At 51.8% G+C, this 22679-nt stretch overlaps 1 protein-coding gene across 1 annotated transcript; it reads right to left on the reverse strand.

Annotated features, from left to right (window-relative positions):
- Positions 1-19183: 19183 nt before the first annotated feature.
- Positions 19184-21537, reverse strand: LOC144100721 (uncharacterized). Its single transcript, XM_077633561.1, has 2 exons — positions 21180-21537; positions 19184-19617 (listed from the first exon to the last, which is right to left on the reverse strand). Exons 1-2 carry the CDS (start codon positions 21520-21522, stop codon positions 19382-19384), a joined length of 579 nt encoding a protein of 192 aa, XP_077489687.1. The 5' UTR covers positions 21523-21537; the 3' UTR covers positions 19184-19381.
- Between the last annotated feature and the right edge of the window lie 1142 nt (positions 21538-22679).

A 22679-nucleotide genomic window follows, 5' to 3' on the forward strand; every position in this document is an offset into this window, starting at 1 on the left:
GAACTATGAGGCAAAATTGGTTCTGCAGCCAAAGTGCACTCCTGTGTTTTGTAAGTCCCGGCCAGTACCCTTTGCGTTGCGAGAAGCGGTAGAAAAAGAACTGTCTGATCTTGAAAAGAAGGGTGTAATCGAGCGAGTAACGCCGAGTGAGTGGGGAAACTCCCCTCGTAGTGGTTCCAAAGAAGCAAGGTGACAAACTAAGGTTGTGTGGCGACTTCAAAATCACGCTCAATCCGGTCCTAAAAACGGATCACTATCCATTGCCCCTACCGGAAGATTTGTTCACAGCCGTTTGTGAGGGAAAAGTGTTCTGTGTGCTTGACTTATCATCAGCATACCAGCAGGTGATGCTAAGCCCGGAATCCAAAGCAATTGTTACAGTAAACACGCACCGGGGGCTCTATCGGTACAACAGACTTCCCTATGGTATAGCGAGTGCCCCGGCTTTGTTCCAATCTTTAATGGATAAAGTCTTGATGGGCATTAAGAATGTAGGTTGCTACATTGACGATGTCATTGTAGCTGGCCAGGACATAGATGACTGCGAAAAAACACTTGAGCTAGTTTTGCAACGATTGAACGAATACAACATTACTGTCAAGGCAGAGAAATGCAAGTTCTTTCTAAGCTCAGTGTGTTACCTCGGGCACAAGATAAGCTCTGAGGGGATACATCCCACTGAAGGCAAAGTGAAAGCAATCGCCCATGCTCCTGAGCCGGCGAATGTCACTGAGCTGAAAGCTTATCTAGGGCTACTGAACTACTATGGCAAATTTTTAAACAGCCTAGCATCTGTAGCAGAGCCATTGTACAAGCCACTTCGAAAGGGAGAGCGTTGGGTTTGGACGAAGAAATGTAGCGATGCGTTTGAGGCCACGAAACAGCTCCTTATCAGCAGCCGAGCGCTCACGTACTACGATGCACGCAAACCGCTGGGGTTGCAATGTGATGCATCAGCGTATGGTGTTGGAGCGGTCATTTTTCATGTGTTTCCCAACGGCCAAGAGCGTCCAATTGCATTTGCTTCGCGTACCTTGACAACTGCAGAAAAGAACTATGCGCAGTGTGAAAGAGAGGCTCTAGCTCTTATTTTTGGTTTGCAGAAATTCCACAAGTTCTTGTATGGCAAGAAATTTGACTTGTACACGGACCATCAGCCACTATTGGGAATTTTGGGTCACAACAAAGCCACGCCAGCATTAGCAGCTGCCAGACTACAAAGGTGGTCTTTAATTATGTCTGCTTACCAGTTCACTCTGAAATACCGCAAGGGAACTGAAATTGAGGTGGCTGATGCTCTGTCAAGATTACCTACTTGTGGTTCTGCTAAAGCAGAAACTGCGGAATGTCTGTCTGTTTTCGAATGCACCCCGCTCACAGTGCGGGATGTGTCAAAGGAAGCTGCACGTGACGGCACCCTCAGCAAAGTAATCGAGTATGTTCGGTCGAGTTGGCCAGCAAATGTCGTGGACGAATTGCTACCTTATTACGTCCGTCGCCTGGAACTCTCCGTTGAACAAAATTGTCTCAGATGGGGGACGAGAGTAGTTATACCTGAGAATCTGAGGCCCGCAGTCCTGTCCTTGCTTCATGAAGACCACCCTGGCTCTAGTCGAATGAAAATGTTAGCAAGAAGTTTTGTGTGGTGGCCCAACATGGACAAGGCTATTGAGGAGTACATAAGGAAGTTGTGATGACCCCCATAATGCGCAGGTCCACACGGGACGGAGAGGCAAAGAGACACCGTATGGCTCAGTTTAAACAAACAGGTATATTCAATAATTACACATGATTAAGATTATACATCAGAGGCTGGGGCGTCCGAGCTTACGTGCCGACGACTTCATGGGGGCGATGGAGTGGCTCCGGAGTTGGGCTCGAGCGGTTGCTGGCAGAAGCTGCACGCCGTCGGGCTTCGGCGCTGAAGGCCCTCTTGGCGAACGATGTCGTCCTGAGCGTGTATGCAGTAGAATTTCAATAGTCGTCCGTTTCTTCGAGGATGGTTCACAAACCCTTCCTCTAGTGTCGTTCGGCTTGGAAGATGAACAGGAGGCGAGCTTGTAGATGATGACAGCAGAGCATAATTTTACAACATACATATACAGAGAGTTAAACTGGGAAAAAAGCAGAACTGAATTTACAAAAGAACAAACATTGCACAACTTTACTCATCGACCGGGCAGGTTAGTGCCTAAGTAGCATCACATTACATGCTAAGCATGGAGCCCCAGCTCAGACTGGACTGGACTGCATCCGTTTACATGCTCTTTTAAGCACTTGATTAACAAAGGACTAAGGGCGGTCATTTTCAGTGGCCCGCCCAAAGCATCAATTCTCCAATGAAAAATAACATGCGAGATGGGGACAACCCTTGGGTTGGGCTTAGCCTCGAACCCAGATTCTTGTTAACAATACAAACTAAATAAACAACAAAAACGTCACCACTCTCTCTCAAGTGAGAGTATCCACAGGCTCTCCCTTCGGAGCTAATCCTTGCCTCAGGCATGCATACCGCCACCCACCATCGGTCCGCGTCGTTCGTCAGCAACAGAGGAGGGGGCGAAAGCGCCCTCGATGCTGCCGCGCTACCGACGGCGGGACACAGCTAATAATCATGAAGGGGTTCGTCTGTCGCTCCGGGAAACCAGATTAAGGGTCGCCCCTGTTTTCCCACATTCTTGGCGAGTCTTGCCTGTCCGCCATGACAGGTGTCCGTCACGGCCCTTCTGGGAATGCGCTTTTGTTCACGAGGCACGGCGGGAAGCTGTGGGTGCCTTCCCGGCGATAGCCCACGTCGTAAGGGGAGGGGGGGGGGCTAGGGCTTTCACTTGGGCGCACAAACATACCACCCCACTTCTGGTCTCGCCCCCTTCACGTGTTGAGTCAGAGGGAAAGAATGTTGTCTTCGCGGTAGCGCATAGCGTCGGCTGTGGTACGGCGCGCTCTGGATCGCTGACACTTCCCTTATCCTGGAATGTGCCCGGGAGGGCCGCACCTGGAACGGCCACGCAAATTGGGGAGGATAAAGCCTGTTTCCCCGCGGCGGCGGTGGCGGGTCCGGTTGGGTCCGGTTGGGCTTAAACCCCTTCGTTCTGGTTGTCACTCTCAACGAGCATGGCTGGGGTAATTGATGATGCCTGTCATCTGGGTCTCCGTCTACGCCGCGCCGTCGAACGTAGATCCTCGTAGCACACAAGGAATGTCACACTCGCTCACCCTCCAGAAGAATGTTCTCCGAACATTTGAGTCCACGCAGCTCCCCTTGTCTTTCTGAATCGCCTCGCACAGTCCGTCCGACAAAACACTTTTCGCTGCACTCAACACCACTGCACAACACCATATGCCTCCGCTGTCATAACTGGCGTCTCCAGGGGCAGCACTGATCTTCTTTTACAGATAAACATGAAACTCAGCACCCAAGCCTCTCCTTTCTAGTCCAAACTGGACGAAATAAATTTACCACAGTTACAAAGGAGCTCCCACTTCTAGCACGATCACGGCACAGACAAAAATATAGATAACGAAAGGAAGTAGGGCAGGTTCTGCATGCGCTCCGCATGCTCTCCTGTGAAGGTGTTACTTAATGACAGAAAGGTTTAACTACCAACTCCGATAACTTAACACATAAGCACATAGCAATGTTATGAGCTGTGGCATTACACAATTCTAACCAGTTCAAAACTCCGCTCTGTTTACGCCATTAGTCCGATTAGCTTTCCGATTTCGCAGCGGATATCGGCCTTCATGAGTCATACTAAGTAAGTCTGTGACCCTTTGTCTGCTTTGGGACTCGCGAGGGCTCGTGGCAGGAGCCTCTCCTGGCGTTATCTGCGCGGCAACCTCGCGCGCTTCTTCTTCTAGCAATGCATGAAGTAAATCCGGTGGCATTCCGGCCGTCACCTCTGGCGCCTGCCGAACAAATGCAGGAGAGGGCGTTTCTTGCGAACTATCTGCGCGCTCCGCTTCACTTCTGTCCCCATCAAAATCCGCGCTTTCCCTTTCCTCATTTCGTGAATACTGAACCGGTGCCGACTTGAGGCGATTTGCGTGTATCCTTATCAAGCGCCGGTTTACGTCTCGGACTCTGAAGTTTACCGGAGAAAGCTTCTCGACAACCTCGCACGGTCCTCTCCACTTCGTCTGGAACTTACGAGCTAGCCCAATCTGCCTTTGGCAGTTTTCAATGTACACGCTGTCCCCCACATCAAACGGCGCGTCTCTAGCACTGCGATTGTGCACCTCCTTCCTGCGCTTCGCCGCTTTCTTTAAGGCCTCCTTTGCGATGTCCCTCGCCACTTGCAAGCGCGATTCTAGCTCAACCTTATAGTCGTCCAGTGAAGCGTATGGGACACGACGGGGGCCCTCTGGCACTTCACTAGGCTGGTCCGGGTCTCGGCCGTAGAGAAGAAAGAATGGCGATTCGCCCGTGCTCTCGTGTGCTGCGGAATTGTAGGCAAACATTGCATACGGGAGCCACAAATCCCAGTCCCGCTGGTCGCGCGAAACAAAATGCGACAGGAACCCGGCCACGGTTTGGTTCAGTCGCTCCACCGCGCCGTTGCAAGCCGGATGGTACGGTGTTGTCTGCTTCTTAGCGATCTTAAGCAGCTCGCAAACTCTCCTCATTAGCTGCTACACGAAGTTCGTTCCCCGATCTGTCAAGAGTTGCCTCGGGGGTCCATGTCGGAGCACGATCTGTTCGACAAATGCTCTTGCAACCGTGTCTGCCTTCTGATCTGGGAGTGCTACCGCTTCCGCGTATTTTGAAAGGTAATCGACAAATACTAAAATGTACTTGTTTCCGGAAGTGGTCGTGGGCAATGGGCCCATTATGTCCATACCTGTCCGCTCGAAGGGAGCCGAAACCTCAGAGAACGGCTGAATTGGAGCTGGTCTTCGTCCCTTGGGTGTTTTTCTTTCGAGACAGGAATGACACTTCGCACAGTAGTCTCTAACATCCTGTCGCATGCCACTCCAAAAGTACAAACGCTCCACACGCCTGCGTGTCTTCGCTACGCCAAAATGACCGGCGCATGGCGCATCGTGAAACGCGCGAAGAACCCTTTCTGTCCACGACCGAGGTATGACGACTCTCTCCCAAGCGGTTTTCTCTAATCTCCCTTTCCTGGTTGGCCTCGTGCGCCGACACAGGGTGCCGTCTTTGTCAATGAAATAACCTAGCTGTTCGGGGTGAGACGGTGCGCCCTCTAAGCTTTCGATTATTCGCTTCAGGTCAGGATCTTTGCACTGCTCTGTGCGTAATTCGGCGGGGTCGACTACGGGGACAAACTCATCTATAGCTGCCACGGCAGCTGTGCGGCTGAGTGCATCAGCATTCAGATGTGTCTTTCCTGACTTGTGCTCAACTTCAAAGCAGTATTCCTGCAGGTGTAGATTCCATCTAGCGAGTCGCGAGCTAGGGTCCCTGACACTCATCACCCATTTCAGAGGATGGCAGTCTGTGACTAGCTTGAATTTGCGGCCGTAAAGGTAGCATCTGAAGTGCTTTACTGCCCAGACAACGGCGAGGCACTCCCTTTCCGTAGCTCCGTACTTTTGCTCTGTGGGGCTCAGCTGTCGGCTAGCAAAAGCAACTGGATGTTCTTTGCCCTCGATAACCTGAGATAGCACGGCACCAACTGCGAACTTTGACGCATCTGTGGCCATAACGAAGGGCAAACTAAAATCCGGGTGGCGCAACAGCGGTGCACTCATTAGCTTCCTTTTCAGGGCCCCAAAAGCATTCTCCGCGTTTTCGTCCCAGCGAAAGGCGACATTTTTGGCTGTTAAGGCGGTGAGCGGCTTAGCGAGCTTGGCGAACTCCTCTATGTGCCTTCGGTAGTAACCGATCAGGCCGAGAAACTGCCGGACCTGGCGGACGCTAGTCGGGGATGGAAAATCCGAGACACACCTTAGTTTCTCAGGGTCCGGTCGCACGCCGTCAGCTGAAACAACGTGCCCGAGGTATTTCACCTCGTTTTTGAGGAATTGGCACTTAGAGGGCTTCAGCTTGAGACCCGCTGCTCTTAGTCGCACCAAAACCTGCTCAATATCGCGCAAATGGTTATCAAAACTGTCACTGTATATGATAATGTCATCCATATACACGAAGCACAGCCTCCCCAGAAGACCTGCCAGGATAACATCAGCGGTTCTCTGCCAGACAGCAGGGCTGTTGGCCAGACCCATCGGCATTCTTTTCCATTCATAGTGCCCTGAGGGCGTGTTGAATGCCGTTTTCTCGGCATCTGCCGGATCCATTGCTATCTGCCAGAATCCCGCCGCCATGTCCACTACCGTGAAGTACCTGGCAGAGCCCAGCTGAGAAAGCGTCTCCTGTATATTGGGGATGGGGTATGGATCGATGCGAGTTACGGCATTTAGTTTGCGGTAGTCCACTACCAATCGATACGAGCCATCTGGCTTTTCCACCAATAGTGCTGGTGCTCCCCAGGGTGACTTTGAGTGTTCGACAATGCCGCGATCAATCAGGTCCTGCACCTGCCGCTCTATCTCCTCACGTTGGGAGTAAGGAATCCTGTACGCACGCTGGTAAACGGGCGATGAAGTGCCGGTTTCTATCCTGTGCTTTATAACGCCACAGCAGCCCAAATCCAGGTTGGACGCGGCGAATACCTCCGAGTAGTCGTTCAGCAAACCAGCCAGAGCCTCCCTCTCCTTGGATTTTACGTGAGAAAGATCGAACGACACCTTTGGAGCAGCCGAAGGACTAGCATGCTCTACAGTTGCGAGTACCGTATCGGTGGGCTCACGTTGCTCTATCGCAGAGGTGAAGAAAGCCAATGTTTTGTTCTTGGGAAGGCTCAGTGGCTGCTGGCTACAGTTAACCACCCGTAGGGGCACTCTGTGGGCGTCATTAACTGTCACGAGGCACGCGGCTGCCTTCAGGCCATTGCTGAGAGAGTCGACCGGCTCAAGCACTCCCACGGCGCCGCTCTCTACATCTGAAGGCACAAACGCGTACAAAATGTGCTCCGACCAAGGAAGGACGACCGCCTCCTCGACCAGCCGGACGGCAACCCGCGAATATACCTTCTCCAATGATCCCACTGTTTGACGGGTGTCAATATCGGTAATGCGAATCTCAGCCCCTCTCCTGTTCAAAAACGGAACTTTTGAGCCGCCCGCATTAACCTCTTCCTCAGAGAATGAGACTACTACCTTCCCTTTTCTCAAAAAATCCTGCCCTAATATACCTGACACTCCGTTTGGCAGAGACACCGTGTCCGGGCATACGTAGCAGGGGTGCTCCAATGCAATTCCGCCGAGAGAGAAGTGTAACCGGTAGAGTCCACTTATGCCAAGAGGATCCCCCGTTATGCCTACAAATTTGGTTGCCATACCACCAGACGCTTCCAACACCTCGCGGTCCCCCTTCCTTCGAAGCGTGTTAAAACTGCTCTCCTTAAGCAATGTCACCTTTGACCCCGTATCTATCAACAATTCCATGCAACAACCATTTAACTTGCAACGCACAACAGGGCATGCCTCGTCGGCCACACAAACTACCACCACCTCATCATCTACTGCTCCCTCCCCACGCTCCTCAGGCTGGGGAGGACTAACTAGTTTTTTGACTCGGTATCTGGAGCCCCGCTGTAGGCTTGCTTAGGGCGTGTCTCGCCTGCTTCTCTTTGTGGCTCCCCACGGCGCACGTTTTGGCAGAACCTGGCGATGTGTCCGCGACCCTGGCAAGCGAAGCATACGATTTCTTTAAAATCTCGCATACCGCGCCTGTAGCTTTGTGGCGGTCTCCGGTTTCCCGCGAATGGGCGCTGTTGAGCGCGCGCTTCAACCTGGCGTTCTACCTGCTGAGATAGCAGCTGTTCTAAGCGATCTAACCGCTCTGTCAAGAGAGCAACCTCAGGGTTGACACCGCTCTCTCTATGACGCGTACTCTCGCTGCGGCTGTCGTTAACGCCTCATTTTGTTCCTCATCCAATGCGGCCTCCACGGCTTGGTCGAAATTGCTCGGCTTGCGCGAGAGCACGAACCGGCGCACGGGGTCTTGCAGACCAGCCACGAACAAAGCGGTCATTTCCTCTTTAAGTATATCCTCCGCGTATTTCTTCTTAAGCTGGTCTCCTTCCTCCTCCCTGCTTAACGTATCGTGCGCTAGGCGCTGAAGCCGCGACGCAAATGTTCGCACGTCCTCCCCTACCATCTGTCCGGCGTCACGGAACCTCTGTACCCGCACGTGACGTGGTTCAGTGTCGAAATGCTCAAACGCGAGCTTCTTAAATTCCGCAAATGATTTTGTGGATTTTACTTTTTCGTCTCGCCATGCAAAATCATGAGCAGCTCCTGCCATCTTACACCTCGCCATTCCCAGCATTTGAGCATCGGACCATCCTGACATTTTCCCAATCTCTTCTAGCATGGAAAAGAAATCGCAGATTGGAACCCCTGTCTTATCTCCCGTAAACGTCGGAATGACGCTTCCTAATGCCAGCATGCTTGCTCCGAGCGACAGCTGTGGAGTGGGAGCTCCCTCAGATAAAGACATTTTTTTTTTCAAGCCCTCCGGTGCCTCAAGCCTCTCAAATGGGGGTAAAAGTCCCACAATCAGTCCCGTGATTCCCTTTTGATTACAATTTTGAAGTCATGAATGTCGCAGCATTCAGAGGACATTTGCTTTTGAGACCCCACTTCTGACACCAGTGTGATGACCCCCATAATGCGCAGGTCCACACGGGACGGAGAGGCAAAGAGACACCGTATGGCTCAGTTTAAACAAACAGGCATATTCAATAATTACACATGATTAAGATTATACATCAGAGGCTGGGGCGTCCGAGCTTACGTGCCGACGACTTCATGGGGGCGATGGAGTGGCTCCGGAGTTGGGCTCGAGCGGTTGCTGGCAGAAGCTGCACGCCGTCGGGCTTCGGCGCTGAAGGCCCTCTTGGCGAACGATGTCGTCCTGAGCGTGTATGCAGTAGAATTTCAATAGTCGTCCGTTTCTTCGAGGATGGTTCACAAACCCTTCCTCTAGTGTCGTTCGGCTTGGAAGATGAACAGGAGGCGAGCTTGTAGATGATGACAGCAGAGCATAATTTTACAACATACATATACAGAGAGTTAAACTGGAAAAAAAGCAGAACTGAATTTACAAAAGAACAAACTTTGCACTACTTTACTCATCGACCGGGCAGGTTAGTGCCTAAGTAGCATCACATTACATGCTAAGCATGGAGCCCCAGCTCAGACTGGACTGGACTGCATCCGTTTACATGCGCTTTTAAGCACTTGATTAACAAAGGACTAAGGGCGGTCATTTTCAGTGGCCCGCCCAAAGCATCAATTCTCCAATGAAAAATAACATGCGAGATGGGGACAACCCCTTGGGTTGGGCTTAGCCTCGAACCCAGATTCTTGTTAACAATACAAACTAAATAAACAACAAAAACGTCACCACTCTCTCTCAAGTGAGAGTATCCACAGGCTCTCCCTTCGGAGCTAATCCTTGCCTCAGGCATGCATACCGCCACCCACCATCGGTCCGCGTCGTTCGTCAGCAACAAGGGAGGGGGCGAAAGCGCCCTCGATGCTGCCGCGCTACCGACGGCGGGACACAGCTAATAATCATGAAGGGGTTCGTCTGTCGCTCCGGGAAACCAGATTAAGGGTCGCCCCTGTTTTCCCACATTCTTGGCGAGTCTTGCCTGTCCGCCATGACAGGTGTCCGTCACGGCCCTTCTGGGAATGCGCTTTTGTTCACGAGGCACGGCGGGAAGCTGTGGGTGCCTTCCCGGCGATAGCCCACGTCGTAAGGGGAGGGGGGGGGCTAGGGCTTTCACTTGGGCGCACAAACATACCACCCCACTTCTGGTCTCGCCCCCTTCACGTGTTGAGTCAGAGGGAAAGAATGTTGTCTTCGCGGTAGCGCATAGCGTCGGCTGTGGTACGGCGCGCTCTGGATCGCTGACAGTTCCCTTATCCTGGAATGTGCCCGGGAGGGCCGCACCTGGAACGGCCACGCAAATTGGGGAGGATAAAGCCTGTTTCCCCGCGGCGGCGGCGGCGGGTCCGGTTGGGTCCGGTTGGGCTTAAACCCCTTCGTTCTGGTTGTCACTCTCAACGAGCATGGCTGGGGTAATTGATGATGCCTGTCATCTGGGTCTCCGTCTACGCCGCGCCGTCGAACGTAGATCCTCGTAGCACACAAGGAATGTCACACTCGCTCAGCCTCCAGAAGAATGTTCTCCGAACATTTGAGTCCACGCAGCTCCCCTTGTCTTTCTGAATCGCCTCGCACAGTCCGTCCGACAAAACACTTTTCGCTGCACTCAACACCACTGCACAACACCATATGCCTCCGCTGTCATAACTGGCGTCTCCAGGGGCAGCACTGATCTTCTTTTACAGATAAACATGAAACTCAGCACACAAGCCTCTCCTTTCTAGTCCAAACTGGACGAAATAAATTTACCACAGTTACAAAGGAGCTCCCACTTCTAGCACGATCACGGCACAGACAAAAATATAGATAACGAAAGGAAGTGGGGCAGGTTCTGCATGCGCTCCGCATGCTCTCCTGTGAAGGTGTTACTTAATGACAGAAAGGTTTAACTACCAACTCCGATAACTTAACACATAAGCACATAGCAATGTTATGAGCTGTGGCATTACACAATTCTAACCAGTTCAAAACTCCGCTCTGTTTACGCCATTAGTCCGATTAGCTTTCCGATTTCGCAGCGGATATCGGCCTTCATGAGTCATACTAAGTAAGTCTGTGACCCTTTGTCTGCTTTGGGACTCGCGAGGGCTCGTGGCAGGAGCCTCTCCTGGCGTTATCTGCGCGGCAACCTCGCGCGCTTCTTCTTCTAGCAATGCATGAAGTAAATCCGGTGGCATTCCGGCCGTCACCTCTGGCGCCTGCCGAACAAATGCAGGAGAGGGCGTTTCTTGCGAACTATCTGCGCGCTCCGCTTCACTTCTGTCCCCATCAAAATCCGCGCTTTCCCTTTCCTCATTTCGTGAATACTGAACCGGTGCCGACTTGAGGCGATTTGCGTGTATCCTTATCAAGCGCCGGTTTACGTCTCGGACTTCTTCTAGCAATGCATGAAGTAAATCCGGTGGCATTCCGGCCGTCACCTCTGGCGCCTGCCGAACAAATGCAGGAGAGGGCGTTTCTTGCGAACTATCTGCGCGCTCCGCTTCACTTCTGTCCCCATCAAAATCCGCGCTTTCCCTTTCCTCATTTCGTGAATACTGAACCGGTGCCGACTTGAGGCGATTTGCGTGTATCCTTATCAAGCGCCGGTTTACGTCTCGGACTCTGAAGTTTACCGGAGAAAGCTTCTCGACAACCTCGCACGGTCCTCTCCACTTCGTCTGGAACTTACGAGCTAGCCCAATCTGCCTTTGGCAGTTTTCAATGTACACGCTGTCCCCCACATCAAACGGCGCGTCTCTAGCACTGCGATTGTGCACCTCCTTCCTGCGCTTCGCCGCTTTCTTTAAGGCCTCCTTTGCGATGTCCCTCGCCACTTGCAAGCGCGATTCTAGCTCAACCTTATAGTCGTCCAGTGAAGCGTATGGGACACGACGGGGGCCCTCTGGCACTTCACTAGGCTGGTCCGGGTCTCGGCCGTAGAGAAGAAAGAATGGCGATTCGCCCGTGCTCTCGTGTGCTGCGGAATTGTAGGCAAACATTGCATACGGGAGCCACAAATCCCAGTCCCGCTGGTCGCGCGAAACAAAATGCGACAGGAACCCGGCCACGGTTTGGTTCAGTCGCTCCACCGCGCCGTTGCAAGCCGGATGGTACGGTGTTGTCTGCTTCTTAGCGATCTTAAGCAGCTCGCAAACTCTCCTCATTAGCTGCTACACGAAGTTCGTTCCCCGATCTGTCAAGAGTTGCCTCGGGGGTCCATGTCGGAGCACGATCTGTTCGACAAATGCTCTTGCAACCGTGTCTGCCTTCTGATCTGGGAGTGCTACCGCTTCCGCGTATTTTGAAAGGTAATCGACAAATACTAAAATGTACTTGTTTCCGGAAGTGGTCGTGGGCAATGGGCCCATTATGTCCATACCTGTCCGCTCGAAGGGAGCCGAAACCTCAGAGAACGGCTGAATTGGAGCTGGTCTTCGTCCCTTGGGTGTTTTTCTTTCGAGACAGGAATGACACTTCGCACAGTAGTCTCTAACATCCTGTCGCATGCCACTCCAAAAGTACAAACGCTCCACACGCCTGCGTGTCTTCGCTACGCCAAAATGACCGGCGCATGGCGCATCGTGAAACGCGCGAAGAACCCTTTCTGTCCACGACCGAGGTATGACGACTCTCTCCCAAGCGGTTTTCTCTAATCTCCCTTTCCTGGTTGGCCTCGTGCGCCGACACAGGGTGCCGTCTTTGTCAATGAAATAACCTAGCTGTTCGGGGTGAGACGGTGCGCCCTCTAAGCTTTCGATTATTCGCTTCAGGTCAGGATCTTTGCACTGCTCTGTGCGTAATTCGGCGGGGTCGACTACGGGGACAAACTCATCTATAGCTGCCACGGCAGCTGTGCGGCTGAGTGCATCAGCATTCAGATGTGTCTTTCCTGACTTGTGCTCAACTTCAAAGCAGTATTCCTGCAGGTGTAGATTCCATCTAGCGAGTCGCGAGCTAGGGTCCCTGACACTCATCACCCATTTCAGAGGATGGCAGTCTGTGACTAGCTTGAATTTGCGGCCGTAAAGGTAGCATCTGAAGTGCTTTACTGCCCAGACAACGGCGAGGCACTCCCTTTCCGTAGCTCCGTACTTTTGCTCTGTGGGGCTCAGCTGTCGGCTAGCAAAAGCAACTGGATGTTCTTTGCCCTCGATAACCTGAGATAGCACGGCACCAACTGCGAACTTTGACGCATCTGTGGCCATAACGAAGGGCAAACTAAAATCCGGGTGGCGCAACAGCGGTGCACTCATTAGCTTCCTTTTCAGGGCCCCAAAAGCATTCTCCGCGTTTTCGTCCCAGCGAAAGGCGACATTTTTGGCTGTTAAGGCGGTGAGCGGCTTAGCGAGCTTGGCGAACTCCTCTATGTGCCTTCGGTAGTAACCGATCAGGCCGAGAAACTGCCGGACCTGGCGGACGCTAGTCGGGGATGGAAAATCCGAGACACACCTTAGTTTCTCAGGGTCCGGTCGCACGCCGTCAGCTGAAACAACGTGCCCGAGGTATTTCACCTCGTTTTTGAGGAATTGGCACTTAGAGGGCTTCAGCTTGAGACCCGCTGCTCTTAGTCGCACCAAAACCTGCTCAATATCGCGCAAATGGTTATCAAAACTGTCACTGTATATGATAATGTCATCCATATACACGAAGCACAGCCTCCCCAGAAGACCTGCCAGGATAACATCAGCGGTTCTCTGCCAGACAGCAGGGCTGTTGGCCAGACCCATCGGCATTCTTTTCCATTCATAGTGCCCTGAGGGCGTGTTGAATGCCGTTTTCTCGGCATCTGCCGGATCCATTGCTATCTGCCAGAATCCCGCCGCCATGTCCACTACCGTGAAGTACCTGGCAGAGCCCAGCTGAGAAAGCGTCTCCTGTATATTGGGGATGGGGTATGGATCGATGCGAGTTACGGCATTTAGTTTGCGGTAGTCCACTACCAATCGATACGAGCCATCTGGCTTTTCCACCAATAGTGCTGGTGCTCCCCTGGGTGACTTTGAGTGTTCGACAATGCCGCGATCAATCAGGTCCTGCACCTGCCGCTCCATCTCCTCACGTTGGGAGTAAGGAATCCTGTACGCACGCTGGTAAACGGGCGATGAAGTGCCGGTTTCTATCCTGTGCTTTATAACGCCACAGCAGCCCAAATCCAGGTTGGACGCGGCGAATACCTCCGAGTAGTCGTTCAGCAAACCAGCCAGAGCCTCCCTCTCCCTGGATTTTACGTGAGAAAGATCGAACGACACCTTTGGAGCAGCCGAAGGACTAGCATGCTCTACAGTTGCGAGTACCCTATCGGTGGGCTCACGTTGCTCTATCGCAGAGGTGAAGAAAGCCAATGTTTTGTTCTTGGGAAGGCTCAGTGGCTGCTGGCTACAGTTAACCACCCGTAGGGGCACTCTGTGGGCGTCATTAACTGTCACGAGGCACGCGGCTGCCTTCAGGCCATTGCTGAGAGAGTCGACCGGCTCAAGCACTCCCACGGCGCCGCTCTCTACATCTGAAGGCACAAACGCGTACAAAATGTGCTCCGACCAAGGAAGGACGACCGCCTCCTCGACCAGCCGGACGGCAACCCGCGAATATACCTTCTCCAATGATCCCACTGTTTGACGGGTGTCAATATCGGTAATGCGAATCTCAGCCCCTCTCCTGTTCAAAAACAGAACTTTTGAGCCGCCCGCATTAACCTCTTCCTCAGAGAATGAGACTACTACCTTCCCTTTTCTCAAAAAATCCTGCCCTAATATACCTGACACTCCGTTTGGCAGAGACACCGTGTCCGGGCATACGTAGCAGGGGTGCTCCAATGCAATTCCGCCGAGAGAGAAGTGTAACCGGTAGAGTCCACTTATGCCAAGAGGATCCCCCGTTATGCCTACAAATTTGGTTGCCATACCACCAGACGCTTCCAACACCTCGCGGTCCCCCTTCCTTCGAAGCGTGTTAAAACTGCTCTCCTTAAGCAATGTCACCTTTGACCCCGTATCTATCAACAATTCCATACAACAACCATTTAACTTGCAACGCACAACAGGGCATGCCTCGTCGGCCACACAAACTACCACCACCTCATCATCTACTGCTCCCTCCCCACGCTCCTCAGGCTGGGGAGGACTAACTAGTTTTTTGACTCGGTATCTGGAGCCCCGCTGTAGGCTTGCTTAGGGCGTGTCTCGCCTGCTTCTCTTTGTGGCTCCCCACGGCGCACGTTTTGGCAGAACCTGGCGATGTGTCCGCCACCCTGGCAAGCGAAGCATACGATTTCTTTAAAATCTCGCATACCGCGCCTGTAGCTTTGTGGCGGTCTCCGGTTTCCCGCGAATGGGCGCTGTTGAGCGCGCGCTTCAACCTGGCGTTCTACCTGCTGAGATAGCAGCTGTTCTAAGCGATCTAACCGCTCTGTCAAGAGAGCAACCTCAGGGTTGAGCACCGCTCTCTCTATGACGCGTACTCTCGCTGCGGCTGTCGTTAACGCCTCATTTTGTTCCTCATCCAATGCGGCCTCCACGGCTTGGTCGAAATTGCTCGGCTTGCGCGAGAGCACGAACCGGCGCACGGGGTCTTGCAGACCAGCCACGAACAAAGCGGTCATTTCCTCTTTAATTATATCCTCCGCGTATTTCTTCTTAAGCTGGTCTCCTTCCTCCTCCCTGCTTAACGTATCGTGCGCTAGGCGCTGAAGCCGCGACGCAAATGTTCGCACGTCCTCCCCTACCATCTGTCCGGCGTCACGGAACCTCTGTACCCGCACGTGACGTGGTTCAGTGTCGAAATGCTCAAACGCGAGCTTCTTAAATTCCGCAAATGATTTTGTGGATTTTACTTTTTCGTCTCGCCATGCAAAATCATGAGCAGCTCCTGCCATCTTACACCTCGCCATTCCCAGCATTTGAGCATCGGACCATCCTGACATTTTCCCAATCTCTTCTAGCATGGAAAAGAAATCGCAGATTGGAACCCCTGTCTTATCTCCCGTAAACGTCGGAATGACGCTTCCTAATGCCAGCATGCTTGCTCCGAGCGACAGCTGTGGAGTGGGAGCTCCCTCAGATAAAGACATTTTTTTTTCAAGCCCTCCGGTGCCTCAAGCCTCTCAAATGGGGGTAAAAGTCCCACAATCAGTCCCGTGATTCCCTTTTGATTACAATTTTGAAGTCATGAATGTCGCAGCATTCAGAGGACATTTGCTTTTGAGACCCCACTTCTGACACCAGTGTGATGACCCCCATAATGCGCAGGTCCACACGGGACGGAGAGGCAAAGAGACACCGTATGGCTCAGTTTAAACAAACAGGCATATTCAATAATTACACATGATTAAGATTATACATCAGAGGCTGGGGCGTCCGAGCTTACGTGCCGACGACTTCATGGGGGCGATGGAGTGGCTCCGGAGTTGGGCTCGAGCGGTTGCTGGCAGAAGCTGCACGCCGTCGGGCTTCGGCGCTGAAGGCCCTCTTGGCGAACGATGTCGTCCTGAGCGTGTATGCAGTAGAATTTCAATAGTCGTCCGTTTCTTCGAGGATGGTTCACAAACCCTTCCTCTAGTGTCGTTCGGCTTGGAAGATGAACAGGAGGCGAGCTTGTAGATGATGACAGCAGAGCATAATTTTACAACATACATATACAGAGAGTTAAACTGGAAAAAAAGCAGAACTGAATTTACAAAAGAACAAACTTTGCACTACTTTACTCATCGACCGGGCAGGTTAGTGCCTAAGTAGCATCACATTACATGCTAAGCATGGAGCCCCAGCTCAGACTGGACTGGACTGCATCCGTTTACATGCGCTTTTAAGCACTTGATTAACAAAGGACTAAGGGCGGTCATTTTCAGTGGCCCGCCCAAAGCATCAATTCTCCAATGAAAAATAACATGCGAGATGGGGACAACCCCTTGGGTTGGGCTTAGCCTCGAACCCAGATTCTTGTTAACAATACAAACTAAATAAACAACAAAAACGTCACCACTCTCTCTCAAGTGAGAGTATCCACAGGCTCTCCCTTCGGAGCTAATCCTTGCCTCAGGCATGCATACCGCCACCCACCATCGGTCCGCGTCGTTCGTCAGCAACAAGGGAGGGGGCGAAAGCGCCCTCGATGCTGCCGCGCTACCGACGGCGGGACACAGCTAATAATCATGAAGGGGTTCGTCTGTCGCTCCGGGAAACCAGATTAAGGGTCGCCCCTGTTTTCCCACATTCTTGGCGAGTCTTGCCTGTCCGCCATGACAGGTGTCCGTCACGGCCCTTCTGGGAATGCGCTTTTGTTCACGAGGCACGGCGGGAAGCTGTGGGTGCCTTCCCGGCGATAGCCCACGTCGTAAGGGGAGGGGGGGGGGCTAGGGCTTTCACTTGGGCGCACAAACATACCACCCCACTTCTGGTCTCGCCCCCTTCACGTGTTGAGTCAGAGGGAAAGAATGTTGTCTTCGCGGTAGCGCATAGCGTCGGCTGTGGTACGGCGCGCTCTGGATCGCTGACAGTTCCCTTATCCTGGAATGTGCCCGGGAGGGCCGCACCTGGAACGGCCACGCAAATTGGGGAGGATAAAGCCTGTTTCCCCGCGGCGGCGGCGGCGGGTCCGGTTGGGTCCGGTTGGGCTTAAACCCCTTCGTTCTGGTTGTCACTCTCAACGAGCATGGCTGGGGTAATTGATGATGCCTGTCATCTGGGTCTCCGTCTACGCCGCGCCGTCGAACGTGCATCCTCGTAGCACACAAGGAATGTCACAAAGTGCAGAGTGTGTCAACTCGTACTACCGGCAGCTCAGCCTGTACCTCTCCAGCTGTGGCCGTACCCAACAAGGTGTTGGCAAAGAGTACATGTTGACTATGCACAACAAGGTAACCACAACTTTCTTGTCTTGGTGGACGCCTACTCTAAATGGGTTGAAGTTTGGCCTATGACGTCAACTACCACCTCTCAGACTATTAGTAAGCTTCGCAGCCTCTTCGCAGCGTATGGTTTTCCAGAGGAGATTGTCAGTGATAACGGCCCACAGTTTGTGTCGCAGGAGATCGCAGCATTCTTGTCTCGGAACAGTATGATACATGCTAAGACTCCACCATATCACGCAATCTCTAACGGAGCAGCCGAGCGGCTAGTCCAGACAACCAAGAAGGCGCTTTTAAAGCAAGTGTAGTCCCTAGCTGAACACGGAAAGCAACAACCCTTGCAGAAAGGATTAGACAGTTTTTTGATGTCGTACAGGAATACCCCTCATTCTCTAACTGGGAAGACCCGAGCCGAGCTGTTTCTGAGGCGACAGCCGCGAGTTAAATTGTCGTTCCTCAAACCGAGTTTTGTGCAAGACATGACTGATAAGCAACGATGCATTAAGCAGCAAAGAGACAAGGACAGGGGCTGTGAACGTGCTTTCGCCGTGGGGGAAAGGGTGTTTGTGAAGTGCGTGCGTAGTGAGGACACCTCTTGGGACGATGGCACTGTGGTACAAGTTGTGAGCCCAGTGACTTATTTCGTGCGCGTGACGGGTCAAGTTCGATTTGTGCACGCCGGTCACCTCCGCCCTTCTTTTGCACGACCAACCTCGCTATCGCAGCAGGCATCCCTACCAAGTGAGCAGCCTCGGGAGTCGCCAGGGTCGGCAGGGCCCACAGTTGAGACCACGTGCCCCGAGGAGACATCGTCGGCCGGCACCAATGCACCCGCCTCGCCACCTTCTCCGGCAGCCGACTCGACTGTGCCACTCGACGCTTCAGGTGATTCGCGAGAGTCTTCGCTGCCAGCCAACGACGACGCTGTGGTGCCTCCTCGCCGTAGCCAGCGTATGCGCCGGCCCCCGGATTGGTTCAGACCATCAGACTTCAAGAAATGACTTCGTGTTGTCTAAGGGGGGAGGAGATGTGATAGCGTGAGCACCTAGCGAGCCGCTGACGTGTCATTCCGTGCTGCTGATAAGCTGCGCACGGCACGCTATCGGCGCACTATAAGAACACCATGCTCTTGGCAATAAACGTTTTTTAGTTCTGGACCTTCGTTGATGCTGGTCGTAGTTATTTCAGAGGTGAGGGAAAGGCGACTGCAGATAAGACGTTTAGTATGCCCATGGAATGGAACCTTTCCTGTTGCTTCAAGTGCCTTTTCTGTAGAAAAGATTAGCTAATGTTAGCCCACACCAGTGGCGATTTCTGTTTAGGATAGCAGACCAAGCATACGAGCGACGAGGCCGTTCAGTCAACACTGTCGACCTTCCTCTTGTTGCGCTATTTAACACTGTTAAGTCTAGGCTACACGCAGCACAAAAACTCGAAAGTATAGAAGGCAGCCGGCACCACATCGTTGTTGGTAGAGTACAGTACACGCGAAGCTCTGATGACACCTATAAGGACCAAAATGTCTACGAATATTGGGGTTCTCTTTTCCTTTCGCATATGTAGAACTTAAGGACTGCCATAAATGTTCGCTTCACTGCAAACAGACAAACCCATTGCCTGGATACTTTTGGCAAACAGATGACCTTTTGCGCGCTCATAATAGAATCATTCTCTACAGTTTGCCTAATTCACCAACTTAACTTCTGAGCAGAGGTAGAGCGTTGTTGCAATAGACCCCTTTCGAGAAAATCACTAAAACGCTCTTCAATCGAATAATTTTTTTTTCACTATGATTCGTCAAAAGGGATGCGCTGCGTAAGAATTGATGTACGTTCGTAAAACGGCAGTGCGGGCTACACAAAACTGAATGCAGGAACGGATGCATTGGTAAAGTTGACCGCACGAGCTCCGATCATTGAACCGGAGGGAAGGCGCTTTGCACCGGAAACAACGAGAGCGTAAGTAACGACCGTCACGAGGGCGATGATGATTGCCGAGACCGCTGCATAGGTGGCCGGGGACAAGCCGAAGATGGTTCGTCTGCGTGCGGCCCCATCGGACAATACAGAGGCAAGGCTTGCACCGATACCTGCATAACGACCCAGTGAAGCCATTCATTATTGCATTAGTACCTCTGTCGGGTGCCTGCTATTCTGAGCCAAATACCTGTAATCGGCTGAAATATTATACCTGTACATGAAATAGTATACAACAGCTGAATCTTACCGGTACTCACTCATGGTGCAGGAACGCTGCTGCATGCATTGCTACACACATTGTTGCATACATTGCTGCATAAATTGTTGCATGCATTGCTGCATGCAATCTATGCAGAACTGCACTGAGTGGTAAATTTTAAAAGCCGTCGCAATCGCGGCGCAAAAGCTGGCATGTCACGTGGTATATTTTTTTATTTCGCGGGCATTTACAGTGAGCAAAAAAAAAAGCTAACGCATAATAGATCGAAAGTTAGAAACTGTTGAATCAAACCTTTTGCGGACCGTTCAACAACTTACTAATTCGGATGTTTCGTCCATCTTTATTGTTTGCAAAGTTGGTGAATTAATCTCGAGTATAATGCAATTCAGCACAATACTAAAATAGTGTAAATTGCTGCACAAAATAGCCAGCTACAGCAATCTAGTCGCGTCGTCTGGGAGTGCAGGGGCATATTTTGAAATCCTGGTTAACGTTAGCTAGGACACCCTGTACACGCCCTGTAGAAGACCGACGTGGTGAAGAAACATACTTTTCGTGATGTTTCGGCAGGGGACCGGTAGGCCGACTGAAACGTCAAGAACAGCACAAGTCCTTCGTGAACCACCTTCCGGTCCCCGGCCGAAACGTCAAGAAAAGTACAAGTGTTTCTTCACCACGTCTGTTTTCTTTCAGGCGTATTGTCAACTTCGCCATATAGTGCAGAAAAGGTTTCTAACCTTTTCTGCACTATATGAAAAAAACTGCCTGATGCGCACCGAATTCAGACCGGCCGATTCGGCGCATGTGCTTCCGCTGTGTTTCTAGTGTTTTCTTTCGAGTATAATGGAGACTGCATTGTCATTGTTCTCACATTTTTCTTTACCTCAAAGGTTAGTAAAAACAATGGTATCCAGGAAATTTAACTGTCTCACTCTTGGACGGACACCTTAACCATACCGTAAGGGCAGTTATGCGGGACGAGCGAGTGAAAGAAGGAAGGGAGAATAAGCGTTCGACACGGAGGGTTTCGGATTAATTTTGACCTCCTGTGGTAAGCTGGACAGGAGTAGCACTGGTAATACAGAAGCTATTGGTGCAGCGGACCGTCGGCTCATGATGCGCAAAAAGTGCCTGGCGGCTAAGTATATAAGTGTAGAGACCAACCAATGCTGCCAACTGCCTCCTACCTACATCTACGTTTCCTGCTCAGTCTTTCTCCTGTTTGGTTGACATACATCCTTCTACATGCAGTGTGCGCGCATGTTCTTGGTACGCTGTTTTCGTACACTGATTTCATGTCCCAAAACTACACACGTGCTACGAATGACGCGATAGTGGAGGGCTGCAGAGTAATTTCAACCACTTGCGTTCATTAAGCTACACTGACGACGCGCGGCACTCGGTTGCCCTTAATTTCACGCAGTTTCTTTTATATGTCGTTTAGAATCTTACCTTTGCACCGCAGTAAATGCGAATCCAGTGGCACATCTCTGGCCGTAGCCTGCCCAGGAACGCGGCGGGTGGCACCGGCACCTGCAGTGCTGAGGAAGCTGCTTCCTCCGGGCCTTTTCCCGAGTGGTGCAGATTGCGGCGCCGTCATCTTGATCGGGTGTTCTGGTGGACTAGATAGTGCGTGGTTCTTGTCCGTCGTTCTTGAACACTCTTTGGACACTCCTCGTGACTCGCTGCTGAGTACAGCATCGTCTACGCTTTCGGTGTTGCCCTTGGTTTCGCTTGGCCCGCTGGTATCCGTAGTTTCCGATGCTTCAGCCCGTTGTTCGCTTGTGACCTCCATTTACCCAGTGCGTTTTCTTTGTCCTCCTCGTCTATGGTTCACGCTTCTTGGTGCACTCCGGGAGGCTCTACATCCAACGAACCCATCCACTGATCTGCAGTATCTGCGCGTAGATACGTGCAGATACTGCAAAATAAGGTATTTGGCAGAGCAGGATTGCTCGGAACAAAAGTAGCTAACTGCCAAATCATAAAGAGAGAAATTCTCGCTTCGCTGAGACCCGCACAAGGGAGTCTAACGAAGAGCTTAGCAGACTAGCTGAATTGAGACAAAACACGTGCAGCAAGTTTAGCAACAAGAAGACTAAGCTATTTTCCTCTATAGCACCACCGGAAGGAAACAAAAGCATGAAGTGCATTGTTCAAAAGACTTGTGGCGTCTATCAAGGCGCATCTTTATGCTATACAGTATTGCTCGCTCGGCTTGAATCACCACTTTCGCTGCTTTACGTGACACCGCTTTCAGCCTCTTCTAATTTCGTAGTGGGCATTGCGCAAGGAGCCCGGAACACGTGGGGGGGGGGGGGGGGGGGGAGGGGGGCTAGGGGGTGGTTGCCCCGAACATTTTTCAGAGGGGGCAGCATGGTTGTGCCACTTGGAACCAAGCTGAACGTATGACATTTCAGTGTACAAGCATTGAGCTGTGCACTATCATGCAACTTGCTGATGACATGCACAGTATGGGCTGAATAGGTAGTAAATTAACAAGCTGTTCTTGTTTCAATTTCTTGGTCATTATAACTTTTTAGAGTAGTGCCTGCAGTGCTAGGACCTTGCTCTTCTTATTTCAAGCGGCAGTGGTCAGTGATCTACATTTCCCGCCTTTGCCACCCGTTCATCAAGATTTGTCTTCACACTTGCACATATAAAACCAGCTGTTTCAACTTGATAGCGTTAAGGAGCTCCTGTCGCAGAAAAGCCAGGGTCCGCGTTGTTTGCGTTGTAACACGGTAAACTGAAAATAAAAAAAAATTCTTGGAGGTACGAGCAATCGAACCCAGGTCTCTCAGATTGCGAGATGTACTCGTGCAGAACATGCTATGGAGGCTGTTTTTTTTCTTGCATAGAAGTACACCCCCTTCCCTTGACAGACTTCAAGTCCGACTTAGTCAGGTCACGTCCCGCAACCCGTTATACATAATCAAATCAGCATCCTAC

This window comes from Amblyomma americanum, chromosome 8 (assembly GCF_052857255.1).
Source record: "Amblyomma americanum isolate KBUSLIRL-KWMA chromosome 8, ASM5285725v1, whole genome shotgun sequence".
NCBI classification, from domain to species: Eukaryota; Metazoa; Arthropoda; class Arachnida; order Ixodida; family Ixodidae; genus Amblyomma; species Amblyomma americanum.